The sequence below is a fragment of the Clupea harengus genome, chromosome 10 (genome assembly GCF_900700415.2).
Source record: "Clupea harengus chromosome 10, Ch_v2.0.2, whole genome shotgun sequence".
Classification (NCBI taxonomy): Eukaryota; Metazoa; Chordata; class Actinopteri; order Clupeiformes; family Clupeidae; genus Clupea; species Clupea harengus.
In genome coordinates this window covers 27,370,845-27,386,351 of record NC_045161.1, presented here as the reverse complement: position 1 = coordinate 27,386,351, position 15,507 = coordinate 27,370,845, and the positions used below count along the sequence as shown (strand labels likewise).

The 15,507-nt window shown below is 42.7% G+C and overlaps 3 protein-coding genes across 5 annotated transcripts; all 3 read left to right on the top strand.

Annotated features, from left to right (window-relative positions):
• The first annotated feature begins 1,589 nt into the window (after positions 1-1,589).
• Positions 1,590-6,052, top strand: paox1 (polyamine oxidase (exo-N4-amino) 1). Of its 3 annotated transcripts, none has more exons than XM_031574651.2 (8): positions 1,590-2,019; positions 2,122-2,271; positions 2,829-3,264; positions 3,363-3,556; positions 3,910-4,159; positions 4,281-4,393; positions 4,863-5,020; positions 5,241-6,052. In XM_031574651.2, the coding sequence occupies exons 2-8, from the start codon at positions 2,124-2,126 to the stop codon at positions 5,400-5,402; spliced, it is 1,461 nt and encodes a 486-aa protein (XP_031430511.1). In that variant the 5' UTR covers positions 1,590-2,019; positions 2,122-2,123; the 3' UTR covers positions 5,403-6,052. The 3 variants fall into 3 exon arrangements, with proteins under 3 accessions (XP_031430511.1, XP_031430512.1, XP_012677005.2); XM_031574652.2 differs by having other exon boundaries at positions 1,591-1,936; XM_012821551.3 differs by having other exon boundaries at positions 1,591-1,963.
• Positions 6,053-6,083: 31 nt separating this feature from the next.
• mrpl55 (mitochondrial ribosomal protein L55) lies at positions 6,084-8,145 on the top strand. Its single transcript, XM_031574653.2, has 4 exons — positions 6,084-6,267; positions 6,355-6,438; positions 7,314-7,512; positions 7,898-8,145. The coding sequence occupies exons 1-4, from the start codon at positions 6,200-6,202 to the stop codon at positions 8,045-8,047; spliced, it is 501 nt and encodes a 166-aa protein (XP_031430513.1). The 5' UTR covers positions 6,084-6,199; the 3' UTR covers positions 8,048-8,145.
• A 57-nt stretch (positions 8,146-8,202) lies between these two features.
• On the top strand, positions 8,203-14,678 carry slc5a9 (solute carrier family 5 member 9). Its single transcript, XM_031574649.2, has 13 exons — positions 8,203-8,613; positions 8,783-8,854; positions 9,173-9,277; positions 9,510-9,674; positions 10,042-10,147; positions 10,593-10,673; positions 10,830-11,035; positions 11,329-11,464; positions 11,629-11,736; positions 12,210-12,360; positions 12,930-13,098; positions 13,373-13,588; positions 14,050-14,678. Exons 1-13 carry the CDS (start codon positions 8,476-8,478, stop codon positions 14,389-14,391), a joined length of 1,995 nt encoding a protein of 664 aa, XP_031430509.1. The 5' UTR covers positions 8,203-8,475; the 3' UTR covers positions 14,392-14,678.
• The last annotated feature ends 829 nt before the right edge of the window (positions 14,679-15,507 follow it).

Below are 15,507 nucleotides of genomic sequence, written 5' to 3'. Positions count from 1 at the left end.
TCAGCTTGAGGCTCTTGGCACCTCAAGAGGAGACACTTGGCTAAACTCTCAATGCGGACGTCGGACATCACTGACCACCAGAGGGCGATCTTCAGGCGGAAATGGACCGTGGAGAGGAACTTCTGTCTTCTCACCACCACCACCATGGAGGAGCTTGAGCTGAGGGACAAACCTCATCAAATGTACAGCTGTGATGAGACTGGGTTTAACATGGAGCAGAGCAGGGGCAAAGTACTGGCACCCCTGGGTGCCTCTCGTGTGTACCAGCAGGCCCAGGGGACAAGAGACCACCTGTCAGTTCTGACGTGCTTCAACGCGGCTGGGGAGGATGTTCCGGCCTTCATCATCTACAATGACCATTTCCCCGGAGGCCCCTAAAACCCAAGGAGGACCACAGGGTGCCCTGCGTGGCAAGTCGCCCGCAGGGTACATTGACGGGGAGCCCATGCCATCATACATACCTGCAGGGTACATTGACGGGGAGCTCTTCCTGAAATGGTTCGCCCATGTCATCATACATACTTGCAGGCGGCGCCCTCTGCTCCTAACTTTCGTCAGACACAAGAGCATGGCTGAGGTGATAGCGGCAGCGAAGAGGGAGGGTCCCACACTCGTGTGTTTTCCACCACATTGCTCCCATGTTTTGCAGCCCCTGGACATACAATTCTTTGGCCCTTTAAAGGCAGAGTTTGCCAAGGTGGCTGGCAATCTCTGCCACAATAACAACTTATTTGTGGTGAATAAGGCCCATTTTGCCAAAGTCTTCCACCACTCGCCGCCACCAAAGACCATGCCACCAAAGACCATGCCACCAAAGACCATGCCACCAAAGACCATGCCACCAAAGACCATGTCACCAAAGACCATGCCACCAAAGACCATGCCACCAAAGACCATGCCACCACCGGAGCCACCAAAGACCATGCCACCAAAGACCATGCCACCACCGGAGCCACCAGTACCACATGCTCTCCAGTGGGGACCTCAGGGAGCACCCCCAGCCGCTGCAGGTCACGCACCTGCTCTAGTCCCTCAGCCCCATTCATCACCACAGCTCCACTCTCCACCGTCCCAGCCAGTGCATCCTCCTCCTCTTCCTCTTCACACCCTGCAGTCACCTCCTCCTCCACAGGAAAAGGCAAGTGAATAAAAAAAGAAATTTAATTAGAAAATTAAAAAATTGTTTGTCTGTGTATAAGTGAATGGACTGCACTTGCAACTAAATCAGGTTTAAACAATCTAAAATACCCAAACAAACAAAAAGAACACTAGGTAGATGAATGTTTGTCTGTCAAGTCGTTTGTATAGAACATGGACTGGTATATGTAAATGACCTGTCTCCAAAACCGCTGGTTTGGGTAATACATGACGTTAATGTATAAATTGGTACATCGGTTTTTTAGTAGTCTTGCCGCTATTAGGAGCCAGCTAGCTACAATTTGCGAAGCCTGGCTGACTGTTTAGCTGTTCGATGTTGCTCAACACATATTTAAGCAATAACATAGTTTGGAGTGTGGAAAAAGTAATATTAAGCAGAGCTAGAGTTTTCCCTTACCCGCACGTCATTGCTCAGCGTGTAGTATCTGCCCTCTTGTGGTCAAAACAGGAATGTCGTATTGAGCTCTCTCGGACTTTATACTTTATACTTTTCCAGCAGATTTTACCTTGAAAATTGCGACCATATCATATATGTCTCTAGGTCTGTGATGCATTTAATTATAGTATAACTACTTGTTGTTTTTTGGTTTGTTTTCTGAATTCTGAACAATGAGGGTGGAGACTGGACGTGCGTGTACGTGAAGTGCGTCTTCTATTTTATCAGGAAGTGTTCGGATTGCATTTGCTTACGTACATTTAGGGTTTCTCTTTCGAGATGTTAGAATAACATAGCACTTTGTCGTGTTCAACAGTAGTTCAACAGCTCAACAGTTATTCGGTAATACGATACAGAGATATAGCCTTGGTAAATATTGGTACTAATACGTAGCAATAGGGATAGATTAGATTATCATTATACAGGTACAAGATAATAAAATGATTGGATTTTGTATGCCATTTATGTCCACAAGCAGTTATTCTTTAATGTTATATTAATGCGATATGTGTGTTCTCAATTTACAGTGATGGAGACAAATCTTAAAATATTGGTATTGGGTGCCGGGCTTGCTGGAATAGGCGCAGCTACCAAACTGTTAAGTCTGGGATTCAAAGATGTAACAATAATTGAGGCATCTGGACTGGCTGGAGGGAGAATAGCCAAGGAGTGTCTTGGTGAGTGGGGAAACAATTCCGTTTTCTTGTCCTAATATGAAGAGAGTTCATTTATACGAAATGTTTAATCAGTAGTGATCTGGGCATAGGCTCTTTCGTTTGTACAACATCAAACCAGTTCAAGTTTCACTTCTGTACTTAAATGAATTGTCAGCATAAATGTTGTCAAATTATTTGCTCAACATCCTGTGTAATACAAAGGAAAACAAGTATTCCTGCAATGAAATGAATATGTATGAGTAAACTTTTTCTTACTATTCTTTCTCCATATCAGAATTCGAAGGAATTTCGAACTCTGTGATTCATATATTGTCTATTCTGTTCTATTCTACTCTTCTAGATTTACCCAGGATTAATTGTAAACTAAGGTTAAACTAGGTTTAAGGTTAGGTGCAACTGGATTAAAAGACAAACCTGGTTTAAACCTATAGTTTAAATGAATCCTTGTTGGTTCAATCCAGCCTGTGATTCATATATTGTCTATTCTGTTCTATTCTACTTGTTTTATTCTGTTCTCTTCTGATCTACTCTATTCTATTCTATTCTATTGTACACAGGCAAGTCCTGGGTAGATACAGGAGCCCAGTACATCCACGGAGCCTCAGAGGCGAACCCAGTGTTCTGTCTGATGAGGCAGCATGGCCTGTTGGGTGATGTTGTGACTGAGGAGGGCACTGACCTCGTGTTCCACAGCAAGGGACGCAGAATCAGCGGGGACTTAGCAGGTCGTGTGTATGAGGCAGGGGAGGGCATCATCAGACAACCCCACAAGGGGAACCCTGGCAAAAACATAGGTGATTACTACGCTGAGAAATCTCTGGATCTAGCTAAGAGCTGGAAGAGTAGCAGCGAGGACAAAGACGATGTCCTGAGTATTCTGTCTCTGGTCGGGAAGAGCCTAATGATAGACATTGGTGCACCAGCACTCAGCAGCGTATCGCTTGACTCTTGGCAGTACTACACCAACATGGGAGAGGACCTCGACATTGGGGGGTGAGTTGAATCTTGGGGATAATCATTTTACATCCTGTGTTACATCAGCAAAGTTATCACCCTTTTACAGACCCTGTTGTGTGATGTTTGTGTTTTAGGAAGATGTTTAATGTGACTGAAAAACTCTTGGTAGACTTCCCTAAAGAGCGCCTGCTGCTGAATAGACCTGTGATTAAAATCAATTGGAACGGCAGCTTCTGTGGAGATGCTGGCCGTCTCTACCCTGTTTGCATAGAGTGTGAAAATGGAGAAAAGTTTCTTTGCGATCATGTGGTGGTTACTATCTCACTTGGTAAGCCGACGTTTCTTTGCCTCCCCTTAGAGTAGTTAACATAGCTGTGTTCACACGGCCCAGAGGATGATACTAGCATATTTGTTTTGTGGCTTCATAAGTGCCTCATAATATCCCCATGGCGGTTTTGTCACTTTTACTGTCACTTTTACTGTGCATTTTTCAGCAGTGCAACTGAGCTGCTTAACACATAATGCTCTCCTCATTGCAGTCCTCTTTCAAAATCAATTTATTCATTTTCTCTCATGAACTGAGATGATCTGTTCTGAAGATCTGAATCTGAAGGTTTTCTGAGCCATTGATTCTCATTGAGGCTCTCAGTTTTGAGACTTCTGTTTCTTTGACCTGAACAGGCTGTCTGAAAGCTGCACCAACAACCATGTTCAACCCTCAGCTCCCAGAGGACAAGAGGGAGGCCCTAGACAAACTTGGTTTTGGCTGCGTCAACAAGATCATCCTGCAGTATGAGGAGGCCTTCTGGGAGAGGGATGCAGGAAGCATCAGTCTGCTATGGGAGGACGAGACCCCAGCGTCCTTATCCACAGACGCCACCCAGTGGCAGAAGAATATACAGCTTTTCACTGTCATGAGACCAAGAGAGAAGTGGGTTCTCTGATTACAATGTCAAGATATTGTTTATCAAGTACAGTGTTTAAAGTAGTGTCCTAATACATCTTAGATGTATTCTTGTTACTGACCTGCAGTGTGCTATTCATACCTCAAGGTTTGGTAATGTTTTGATTGGCTGGTGTTCGGGAAATGTGGCACAGCATGTTGAAACCATGACAGAGGCTGAACTCTCAGCCGCCATCACCAGTAACTTCAGGAAGTTCATGGGTAAGCATGCAGCTTTTCAGATAACGGGGGCACATATGATGCTACTAAGGGAGTTTTTTTTAAGGGCCGAAAAAAATTAAAATGAAAAAAAGTCTCCAAAATTCTCCTGGGCTCCGTAATTATCATCAGAAAATAATTGGATGGGAATTTGCTGAGACAGGCATCCCTACCTGCCAGTTGCTTTGGGTGTTTGTAGAACATTGAAGGAAGAGGGTGTATTTTTCTGTCTATGTGAGGGGGAAGTAAACAAGAAGTACTGTGAACAGCATTACTTAACGCTGACAGTGTTTGTAACCATTACAGAGAAATTTGAGCAATTCCCTTTGTAAAACAAAAGCTCAAAAAGCAGAACTCAAGTACATTTTTGTTTTTCGTTTATAGTCACAAAATATTTAACCTATTTGGCCACATATCATGATCACTATAGGGAGACAAAAATCAGTGACAAACCAATGCATGTGTTTCCAAGGCAACCCTAACATTCCCTGTCCTAAGACGGTTTTATGCACAAAATGGCACGGTAAAGCATTCATTCGAGGAGCATACGCCTATATCCCAGTTGGCGTGGATGGTGTGATCATGGACACGTTGGCTCGTCCTCTGTCAAGCATGAAAAGCTCCACTGAGGTAAATACATTACAATAACACTTAATGCCTCTCAATAACAATTATTTACCAGGTGGCAATGAAGCCTGATGTTAGAACTGAGCTTCTTCAAAGGCTTCATTTCTGTAAAAAAAAAAAGTGGTTTGTGAAAGTTTGCCTCTGACCAGAAGTGTACAAGACAATCCTGTTCATTAACGACTAAAAGCCTGAATGACTTGAAGTATATGTGCCCCTCTCTCAGGATCTTCAAGTGCTCTTTGCCGGGGAGGCCACAATGAAGAACCTCTATGGGACCGTACAGGGAGCTCTGCTCTCTGGGCACAGGGAGGCTGACAGGATCTCACAGCATTATGGAAGAACAGCCCCTTCATCAACTCCATGCTCTTCTTCTGCGGCAACATAACGGCTCTCATGTCACAGTGGTCTAGGCCGAGGGACTGCATGAGAGGAAAGATTTGCCCTTTTTGTTTGGCTGTATATTTTTTCTATGCATTTGATCCTAGCAAAAGATTGTTGATATTTTACTCAACCACCAATCAAATACACCTCTGCCTTTAGTGCTCCTGAAGCAACATTGTTGATTCGCTGGAATAGTGTATTGTTCAATCTTAGCCACCTTGCTTCTTTCCATTTATAAAAGGAACAACTGAGCTTTTTTTTTTGCCGAATGCACACATAGAATGGACTGTGCCTTTAGTGTGGAATTAATGTGTTCAATTCAATTGTGTTACATTTGTGGAGCAGGTTACATACTAATCAAAAAATCATCACTGTTTATTAGTTTTTTTTTATCAGATGATTTTGTTTTTTAAACAAACTGTCAAAAAGTGTCCTTTCAGGTTGTATTGTCAAAACATTCAGATCAATGTTAAGTCTATGACAAGGCTACCCATACCACAATAACTATCTCTGGCTCACTGACAGTGTTGAAGAGCATGCATAGGCTAATCTTATCATTGTTTTCAACTGATTATGACATGATTGTAATAAATCGATTTTTTTAAATCGATCCTTCAAGTAAATTCTGAATGATTAAACATAGATGCTGTCATATCTGATAGTGTACTTATTTATGACCCCCCTAAGAAAAGATTTTTTTTTAAATGTTCAAACCTTACAGCTCTTTAGACCTATAGACTACAACCACAATCAAGTTGCACACCGCCAATAAATACAACAGAAGAAGACTGCAATCATGCAATGACAATGAGGCACGAAAACCAGCACCGGGGACAGGAACTAAGAAGCGCAGACACCGTTTCTAGCCGGTATTCATTTCTTAGACACAAGTCCATGTGACCTTCGCAAGATGCCTATTCACAGAAATTAATTGTTGCTATCTGTTGTGACTGCAGGGTGTTCCGGCATATATTTAATAAAGCCAACGACAGCGATATGGCATTAAATAACACATGGATATTTAAAACGTGTCTGATCAGGTAAGTGGAGTGTGCGCTATAAACAAATATAGAGCTCCCAGGGTAAGGAAACGCTGGCTAACGTTAGCATAACGTTAAGTGACTTGACAGACAGCTCGATAACCGAAAAGTGAAATGAGCGATTATATTAGATTCAGCTTTATTGTCATTGTGTAGCGTGCAGGTACAAAGCAAATTAAATGCAGTTAGCATCTAACTAGAACAGCAAAAGTTATTGCTACTTACAGAACTGCAGGTAATAGTATGTACTACACCATAAACAATGCTAACGTTATGTCTTACAATAGTGTCTTGTGGTGTTCCTCCCTAGTTAATGTTAGCGATCAGAGTCAGTGTTATCCTGATGTGTTGGTGTCTTGTCTACCATTGCCCTCTGTAGCGTGCCCGTATATGCCCCTGCCAGTTTACCATTATGTATGTCTCTGTACGAGTGTTTGAATGTTGTGTCTGCGTGTAATAATCGGCATGGAAACTATTATTTTATTTATAATGTAAATAAATATATCAAATATAATTATAAAAAATATTATATTTAGTGTTATTAGTTGTATACAGAGGTGTAGTAGACAGAGTTGGAGAGTAGGTAGTGCAAAAGTAAGGTTGCATGTACAGTTGGTCATATGTACAGTATGAACAAAAGTTGACTGAACAGCATGAGTGGTTCAGCAGCAGTTCCTGCAAAATATGAGTAGTATAAATTGCCGTTTAAGTTCAGTACTGGTGCAGTATTTAGTGCAAAGGCACGCCGTGGTGTCAGAGGAAATGCCTCCCTGTCATTGATGGGATGAGTTACTATGTTTACCATGTTGTATGTGGTCTATGTCACAGAGGCATGCATCTCACCACTGTCTGATCTCACTGTTCATTTCTCCAAGATGTCTACAGAATTCACTGCATAGACATGCAGTCGTCGCATCGGGATTACACACGACTGGTGTTCACCAAACGTCAAACAGGACCTCGGTAGTTCGGTGTACAAGAAATAAATATGAGAGACAGTATCCAGTCTTGCTCGTCCGTCCTGACGGCTCCACCATCAACATCAGATACAAGGAGCCAAAAAGAATACTTATGGTACATAAGCCTAGTCAACACTGCTGATCTCACACCTGGATGGCATACAGATACCTGAAGCAACTACATGTGCATTTTATTGCATAAAATACTTAAAACGTGGTAGCCTAATTGTGACATTTTGATTGAAAATACCATTTATATCTTTGCAATGTTAGCATGATAATATTCCATTTTTAATCGAATTTATTGAAATGTATGCATAAAGAAACATACACATAGACACACAGTGTCAATATATTTCCAATGGTACATCAGATTAACAACACAACATACCTTTGCATACCATTGCAAACCTGACTCCTCTCATGCTGAGCGAATTCCTCACTGAAATGGCTGGATATGTTTATAATAACAGCCTTACATGATATGTATGTCATTTCAGATGCCGGTGGACATCAGTACTCTGTCTGAAGAGGATAGGAAAGCCAGATTACGGAAGAGGGATCCAAAGAAGGCTGTCGTGAAGAAAGAGAAATACTTCGAAGACGACTTTAAAATTGATGATTACAGCCAGTTCTGGAAGAAAAAGTGATCAGCCTGTTTGAGTGTCCTTGTTTCTCCCTGTATACACAAGATATGGTATTGTAATTATTGTCAGGTCATTATCAATAAACATTTTTCAGAACTACACAAACAGTAGCAAGGACCCTTTCTTCAACTGAATGTTTCAATAAAAACTAGACATGAGGCGGCGTGCTGTAACAAACAGATGTCATGTGCTAGTAGGTAGAGATGGAGCTGTTATTAATCATTAGACATGTAAAATGGGAATCTGGAGTTATTTCCCTGCCTTAGAGAACTAAGAAGAGAGTTGTGACGGTCTGTGATTGACACTTGGAAATGGAGTGTTCCTGGTTTATGCATAACCTATAAGGTGCATTCCTCATGTTCTGATAACAGTAAATTAATGATTAGTCTCTGTCTGTGCCTCAGACACAGCTCACACTTCCTTATTGTTGAATGGCAATGACACCCCGGCCAGTAATGGGCACTACCGTGGCGTCGTATGCTGACACGAATGGCAAAGTTTCTTTGGAGGCTGCTGACATTGCAGTGGTGGTGGTTTATTTCGTCTTCGTCCTAGGTGTGGGAATATGGGTAAGTCGGAAAGAAAAGAGAAATCATACTTTCCTTCTTGTGTAGACGGTGGATGTAAAGAGTGAAAGGAGACACTAATGAGTGACTGAGTTGAATCTTCCTTATGTTGCTAAAGTGGATGTATTGGTGGAATGCACACACACAGTATCCTCTGCCTGCTTTATCGTAGTCCTCATTCAGAGCCAACCGGGGAACAGTAGGGGGCTACTTTTTGGCTGGAAGATCCATGACATGGTGGCCTGTAAGTACCCAGTTCTAATTCTACAGGTGGACATTTTTCCTGATGATTCAATCATCAGTGTGTACCTATTGGAATGGTGTTTCTTTAGTCCTCATCATTCAGTAGCTGAGCAGGCATGTAAGATTTAAGCGTTTCCCTTTAACTTTTGCATTCTGTGATGCAGAGCTCTGTTGATTTAGAAACTCCAAAGATGCTTAAAACCCAATACACAAGAACCCTGAAAATGTTTAAAGAAAGACAGAATTTGATTTCATTTTTTTTGTAATCAGTGGAGGTTTTTCCTTGGTCCCTCGTCATCCTCGTCTTCTGTCCTCCCAGATCGGCGCCTCCCTGATGTCCAGCAATGTTGGCAGTGGCCTGTTCATTGGGTTGGCCGGGTCAGGGGCCGCAGGAGGCATTGCAGTCGGGGGCTTTGAGTGGAATGTAGGTCATGCTTTTAACAGCAATACAATGCAGTTATAACGAGACTTGTATTTCTGCCATTGTATTTCAGCAATCTGACATTGGTTTGTGAGATGTGATTCAGTGGTTGTGGTGAGAAGTGAATCGGTTTGTGAGATGTGATTCAGTGGTTGTGCTGAGAAGTAAATGGGTTTGTGAGATGTGATTCAGTGGTTGTGTGGTGAGAAGTGCATATTTTGTGGCATACTTTCAGGCGTCCTGGGTCCTGGTTGCCCTGGGCTGGATCTTCGTGCCGGTGTACATCGCTGCCGGTGTGGTCACCATGCCCGAGTACCTGAGGAGGAGGTTTGGCGGCCAGCGTATCCGAATCTACATGAGTGTGCTCTCACTTATCCTCTACATACTCACCAAAATATCAGTAAGGCCTCAAGAAGCACTCAGTGCCTGGTTAGCTTTTTGTTCGGTCTGACCTCTTGCCATAAAATATTGCAAGCAAATATAAGACTGGCAAATGTTATTAACACCAGCTCAACACCAACTTAGGTACATCTACTCTATAATGCACAGCACACTAGCCATGGACTATAGTTAGGACAATGCTTATAATTTTAATAATTCAATTCAATTCAATTTTTTATATATTTTGCCAAAACAATACAATTATCTCAAGGTGTTTTAAAGAGCCCAGGGCCTGGACCCCGGTACCCCCTAAAAGCTGTGGTTCTACTGAATAAGCTTCATTTTTGAACTGAAGTGATTTGTGTGTCCTATCTGTGTGTGTGCAGACAGACATCTTCTCTGGTGCTTTGTTCATCCGGGTTTCCCTGGGTTGGGATCTCTACCTCTCCACTGTTGTGCTCATTGCTGTGACAGCAGTCTATACTATAGCAGGTAGTAATGTTTTAAATCAATGGGGTCTGTATGCACATCCAAAAGCAAGATAGGTACAGATGCAAGACATAAACAAATAGCAAATAGAGATGTAAAGTATCTGTACACTAAAACTTTAGATTTCTTGTGAATGCTTGTGGAAGCTGTTCTCTGTTTCTTATATATGACTAACTACCTGAGGACAGGTATGCGTTCACTTGCTGACTCAGCATACCTGTTCCCATTCCTTCAGAAGTTTGCACAAAATGACACAGTCAATGATCACGAAGCACGTTTAGACAGTGCACAGATATCCATGTCTTTGTTTATTTAAAGAGTGTTAACTATTTAAACTAATAATTTGTCCTGTGTGACACAGAGTGACTGATGATGTGATATATACTATAGCTCTGTAAGAAGTCTTTGTGAAACCGTTCCCCTGATTAACAATGTCTTGTGGGTGCAGGTGGATTGACGGCAGTTATTTATACAGATGCATTGCAGACTGTCGTCATGGTAATTGGAGCATTTGTTCTCATGTTTATAGGTATATATTTTATTCTCTGTCTTTCAACCACACCATTGTATTGTTTGATTAACTACAACTTTGAGTTATTGTTTGCTTATAATACTGGAACTGATTGATTAATTTCCGTTTCATATTACTGAAAGCATGGTCGTAATGTACTGCTCTCCCTGACAGCTTTTGATAAAGTGGGCTGGTATGAAGGCCTAATGGATCAATATGAGAAGGCCGTGCCCAACATCACTGTACCTAACACCACGTGCCACCTGCCACGGACCGACGCCTTCCACATGTTCAGGGACCCGGTGACCGGAGACCTGCCCTGGCCCGGCCTGGTGTTTGGGCTCACTGTGCTGGCAACGTGGGCGTGGTGTACCGACCAGGTCACTAACATGCTAATATCCACGCTAATGCTACTACTAACACATACTGTGAATGTAGGGTGAAAATTACTTTTACATCAGAAAATTGAACAATGAATGTTGAGACATACTGTGTAATGAAAGCAACACATAGGCAACTGGTTTTGGTATCATCTTCAAATGGTCATGTGAAAGAGCGGTAAACGCGTTTAGTTCCCACTAGCCAACCAGGATATGCACAATGTAGTTCTGTGTTCCGGGTCGGCAACATGTAAGAAAGGTTTTCACGACATTTTAAACTCTCTTGTTCGCAGGTTATAGTTCAGAGGTCACTCGCAGCCAAGAATATGTCCCATGCAAAAGGGGGGTCTGTTTTGGCAGGGTACCTCAAGACGCTCCCCATGTTCTTTATCGTCATGCCAGGCATGATCAGCAGGGCACTCTTCCCAGGTGAGCATACAGATACAGATAGCATAAAAAAAGGACACCGCCTGAATAGCATGTTAAAGTTGGACTTTTCAGATTTATGGACACGTTTGTGATTTAATGCCTGTTTGATTTTTCAGTTTTTTCCACCCTCTGTGTTGTTGTCCTGTTGTTGTTGTTGTGTTTAGATGAAGTGGGTTGTGTTGACCCTGTGGAGTGTCAACGCATCTGTGAGACTAGTGTGGGGTGTTCCAACATCGCCTATCCTAAATTAGTGGTGGAACTCATGCCAGCAGGTGAGGCTGTTCTGTTGATTAGACCGTTACAACCTTGTTTTAAATATGAACACGTGCTTTAAATATGAAAACATGCTTTAAATATGAACACGTAAAGTCTGAGAACAGAGAGAAACACAGAGTACGTGTTCTGTGATGTGACCTGTTAACATATAGGGTCATTTAGGTTCATTAAAATACAATCATACAGGCTAACCTCACATTACACAAGTTAGACTTCACATTCAATTCTAACATAGGATCTTATACTTCAAAGGCCTTTGAGAAGAGCAAGGGTGACTGTGACTGCTCTGATTAGAAAAAGGTTATGGTTGGCTATGGTTCATCCGCTGGGCATTCTCTGAGGCAGCTGCTTACGACGTGACCTTCATGAAGTTGCACTACACTTGCTTGCTTGTTTGTGTGTGTTTGTCTGTGAGGAGGTTTGTGATGTTGGTTGTGGGTTTTGCTCAGTCTGTTCCTCTGCCCTCCAGGCTTGCGAGGTCTGATGATCGCCGTCATGATGGCTGCTCTCATGTCCTCCCTCACGTCCATCTTCAACAGCAGCAGCACGCTCTTCACCATGGACATCTGGCAGCGCGTGCGCCGACAGGCCTCCGAGAGGGAGCTCATGGTGGTGGGCAGGTAGACAGGAAGTCAACGCCACTCTCCACAGTATTTGGATAGGCCAGGTCACATGATAGGGACAGCACTCACTAATAGGTGGAGCATAAGTGATGTTAGTTCCTGAGGTTGACTGGCTATTAAACGTGAAGTCCGCGAGTCTGACTAAAAGTTGTTGATATTTGAGCTCAACAGTGTCAAATTACACCCATCTTGTTTTCCCATTCGCAGAGCTGGGGCTATGTACGAGCACAGGAGTTTTTTGAGCGCACAGACAGAACGGACAGCTAGCGGACTGAAAAGAGCAATTTGCTGAATTTGACTAAAAGTGAATTGGATTAGAATCACGGATTTCCCCTTTCCACACATGTCCTGTCCTGTGGCATCTCACATTGCTTGATCAGCTTGTAGTTCTTTGGCTCGTAGTCATAGGCAACCTCAGCACACCACTCACCACACTGAATTTGAAGAGGAACAGAGAAGCTGTTTCTTGACTACTATAATATACTAAAACATGTTTGTAATAGTATTATCATTGCATCATTAACTTTTTATCAACAGACAATCCTGTCGTTGCTGTTGTCTCTCAGGGTGTTCATCCTGCTGATGGTGGCCCTGAGTATTGCGTGGATTCCCATCATCCAGACGGCCAACAGCGGGCAGCTCTTTGACTATGTGCAGGCCATCACCAGCTACCTGGCCCCCCCCATCACTGCTCTCTTCGTCCTGGCCATCTTCTGGAAGCGTGTCAATGAGCAGGTGGCGACTCTCTGGGTTACACAGGGCAGCTTTTGACAGAAAGATGTCTTGGGATGTCTGTTAACTGATTGACTTACCAGATGTCTGGTCATTTCTGTGGCTTAGAAGGTCCTTCATTTTTAGCAGGGAGTAGTTTCTAAAAGGAAGTATGACAGTAAATTAGGGTTTACCTTAAAGATTTTTTTTTAAAACAATGTGCTATTGACCAGGAGTGAACTCATTCAAGCTATTTTTCATTGTGTGTGTGTGTGTGTGTGTATTATTGGTCCTCCAGGGAGCCTTCTGGGGCCTCATGGTAGGCCTGGTTGTGGGGACCGTGAGAATGGTAATGGAGTTTGTGTACAGCACTCCCTCTTGTGGACAGGAGGACACACGGCCGGCGTTGCTAAAGGATGTGCACTACCTGTACTTTGCTCTCATCCTACTAGGGGTCACCACTCTTATCATCACAGTGGTCAGCCTCTGCACCCCACCCATCGAGGACAAGCACGTGAGGAACTCACACACACACACACACACACACACACACACACACACACACACACACACACACACAGACAGATCATGGTGAATGGGAGAGGAATGGGATGTTCTCATAAGTATTTTTATTAACAAACAGACTTTGTGATATTTTATCTGGTAATCTAAACATGGTGTTTCTTTTTTGGAAGGAAAGTTGCAAGAAAGCTTGAACTTTTTTAATGGTTAGGGTAGAGGACTGCCACTGAACAGTATCACTTGACCAGACATATTTGGCCCCTAAACCGAAAATAAAACAAAAAAAAACACAAGGTTTCTGGTTTCTCTCCATGGCTATATGACGGCGGGTCAGTATTGTGTGATGCTCCACATTCCTGTTTACCACTAAGCACATTTAGGTCCAGGGGCTAAACCTGCCTAACCTGACTCGTCTTGTCTTGAGATTCTTAGAATGACCTTTCACCCCTGCAGCTTGTACGGCTGACATGGTGGACGAGGCACAGCCAAGACCTGCGTGTGGAGCTAGAGGACCCCTGGGCAACCCTGCCTGAGGAGACCAAAGAGAGGGCTGAATCTCAGGATACCCGGGACTCTCCAGAGCAGCAGGCCGCCGCCTCGTGCTGGAAGAGAGCGGCCATGTGGATGTGTGGTCTGTCTGGACATGCGGAGGCCCAGCTCAGTGCGGAGGAGCAGCAGGCCCTCGAGAGGAAGCTGACCAACATAGAGGAGATTCCTATGTGGCGCAATGTCTGCAACATCAATGCCCTTATTCTTCTCACTATCAATGTCTTTCTGTGGGGCTTCTTTGCCTGACCATAATTGTCTGAATATATTTTAGACAAAATATAACTTTGTACAAATACATTTTATAGTTTCAGTAATTCCTAAAAATTTGCTAATGTGGAAACTTTATGTTATGTATCATTATTTAAAGATTTTAGTGTAATTTGCATGCATATCATCCACAATGAGGAATCTGCTTCTTCTGGTTCATTTCTCCAGGAATAGTTGCTTGAAGGTGTATATCCAAACCCATCTTTACAATAGGATGAGGGAAAAAATCATCTAATTTAAACAAATAAAACATTTGGTTTAAGGTTTTTGCTTATAGTTATTTTTCTGCCAGCACAAAAAAGGACATTTTACTGCTGTTCTTACTCTTTAGTGGTTGTCGATTTATCGTTAATTCATAACGTTTTCCACCTATTACATGACAGAACATGTACAATCTATATTCTTGTCACAGCAAATGTGAAGGATTGAAGAAAGACTTCAGTAAAAAAAAATCCACAAATGAAAACCGCAATGAATATCTATTTGATTCAGAAAGGCTATGTGCAGAGATTATATTAGGATCATATTATCGCATTTTCTTTAGACAAATATACTAAAAATGCATACAGATATCCATATACAACACACTGGATGACATTACTGACATGGTGGCTGAGGTCAATGAAATTCTGAGCCAGATGTGTTTTGAGCGAGTACAATGACAGCACAGATCCTTCCACATACATATCTAAGCACTGAAGTATGGAGTTGACAATTTATCTGAAAATGACTTGCTACAGGACTAGTTAAAACAGCTGGAATGACTAAACAAGAGGAAAAAAAGATTGACCAGGAAGTGGTGTCCGTCCTTGACGTTAGTCAAGGTTGACTCTGCTGTGAGTGAGTAGAACTGGCCGAGCGCAAACTCCAGATTTTGACCAAGTGTTTGGTATTGATTTTAATGAACCACTGTGCATGTTTACCTTGAGATCTGAAGTGGTGACCACAGTTGATATTTTAGATGGGGTGGATCCTAGCCTGAGTGACTGTAATGGTGGAATGCAAATTTCAGTTTTGAACTATGCTGCTCAGGATTGATTTAAATTGTTTTTAATCAACCACATTACCGGATCTGGCAAGCAAGGACCACAGGAA

Coding starts and splice junctions, on each gene's coding strand:
- paox1 (XM_031574651.2), top strand. CDS start 2,124: ATGGAGACAAATCTTAAAATATTGGTATTGGGTGCCGGGCTTGCTGGA. Junction 2,272..2,828: donor AATAGCCAAGGAGTGTCTTG/GTGAGTGGGGAA, acceptor TATTGTACACAG/GCAAGTCCTGGGTAGATACA. Junction 4,160..4,280: donor GTCATGAGACCAAGAGAGAA/GTGGGTTCTCTG, acceptor TCATACCTCAAG/GTTTGGTAATGTTTTGATTG.
- mrpl55 (XM_031574653.2), top strand. CDS start 6,200: ATGACAATGAGGCACGAAAACCAGCACCGGGGACAGGAACTAAGAAGC. Junction 6,439..7,313: donor TTTAAAACGTGTCTGATCAG/GTAAGTGGAGTG, acceptor CATTTCTCCAAG/ATGTCTACAGAATTCACTGC. Junction 7,513..7,897: donor AGCCAAAAAGAATACTTATG/GTACATAAGCCT, acceptor ATGTCATTTCAG/ATGCCGGTGGACATCAGTAC.
- slc5a9 (XM_031574649.2), top strand. CDS start 8,476: ATGGCAATGACACCCCGGCCAGTAATGGGCACTACCGTGGCGTCGTAT. Junction 8,855..9,172: donor GATCCATGACATGGTGGCCT/GTAAGTACCCAG, acceptor CTGTCCTCCCAG/ATCGGCGCCTCCCTGATGTC. Junction 10,674..10,829: donor ATTTGTTCTCATGTTTATAG/GTATATATTTTA, acceptor TCTCCCTGACAG/CTTTTGATAAAGTGGGCTGG.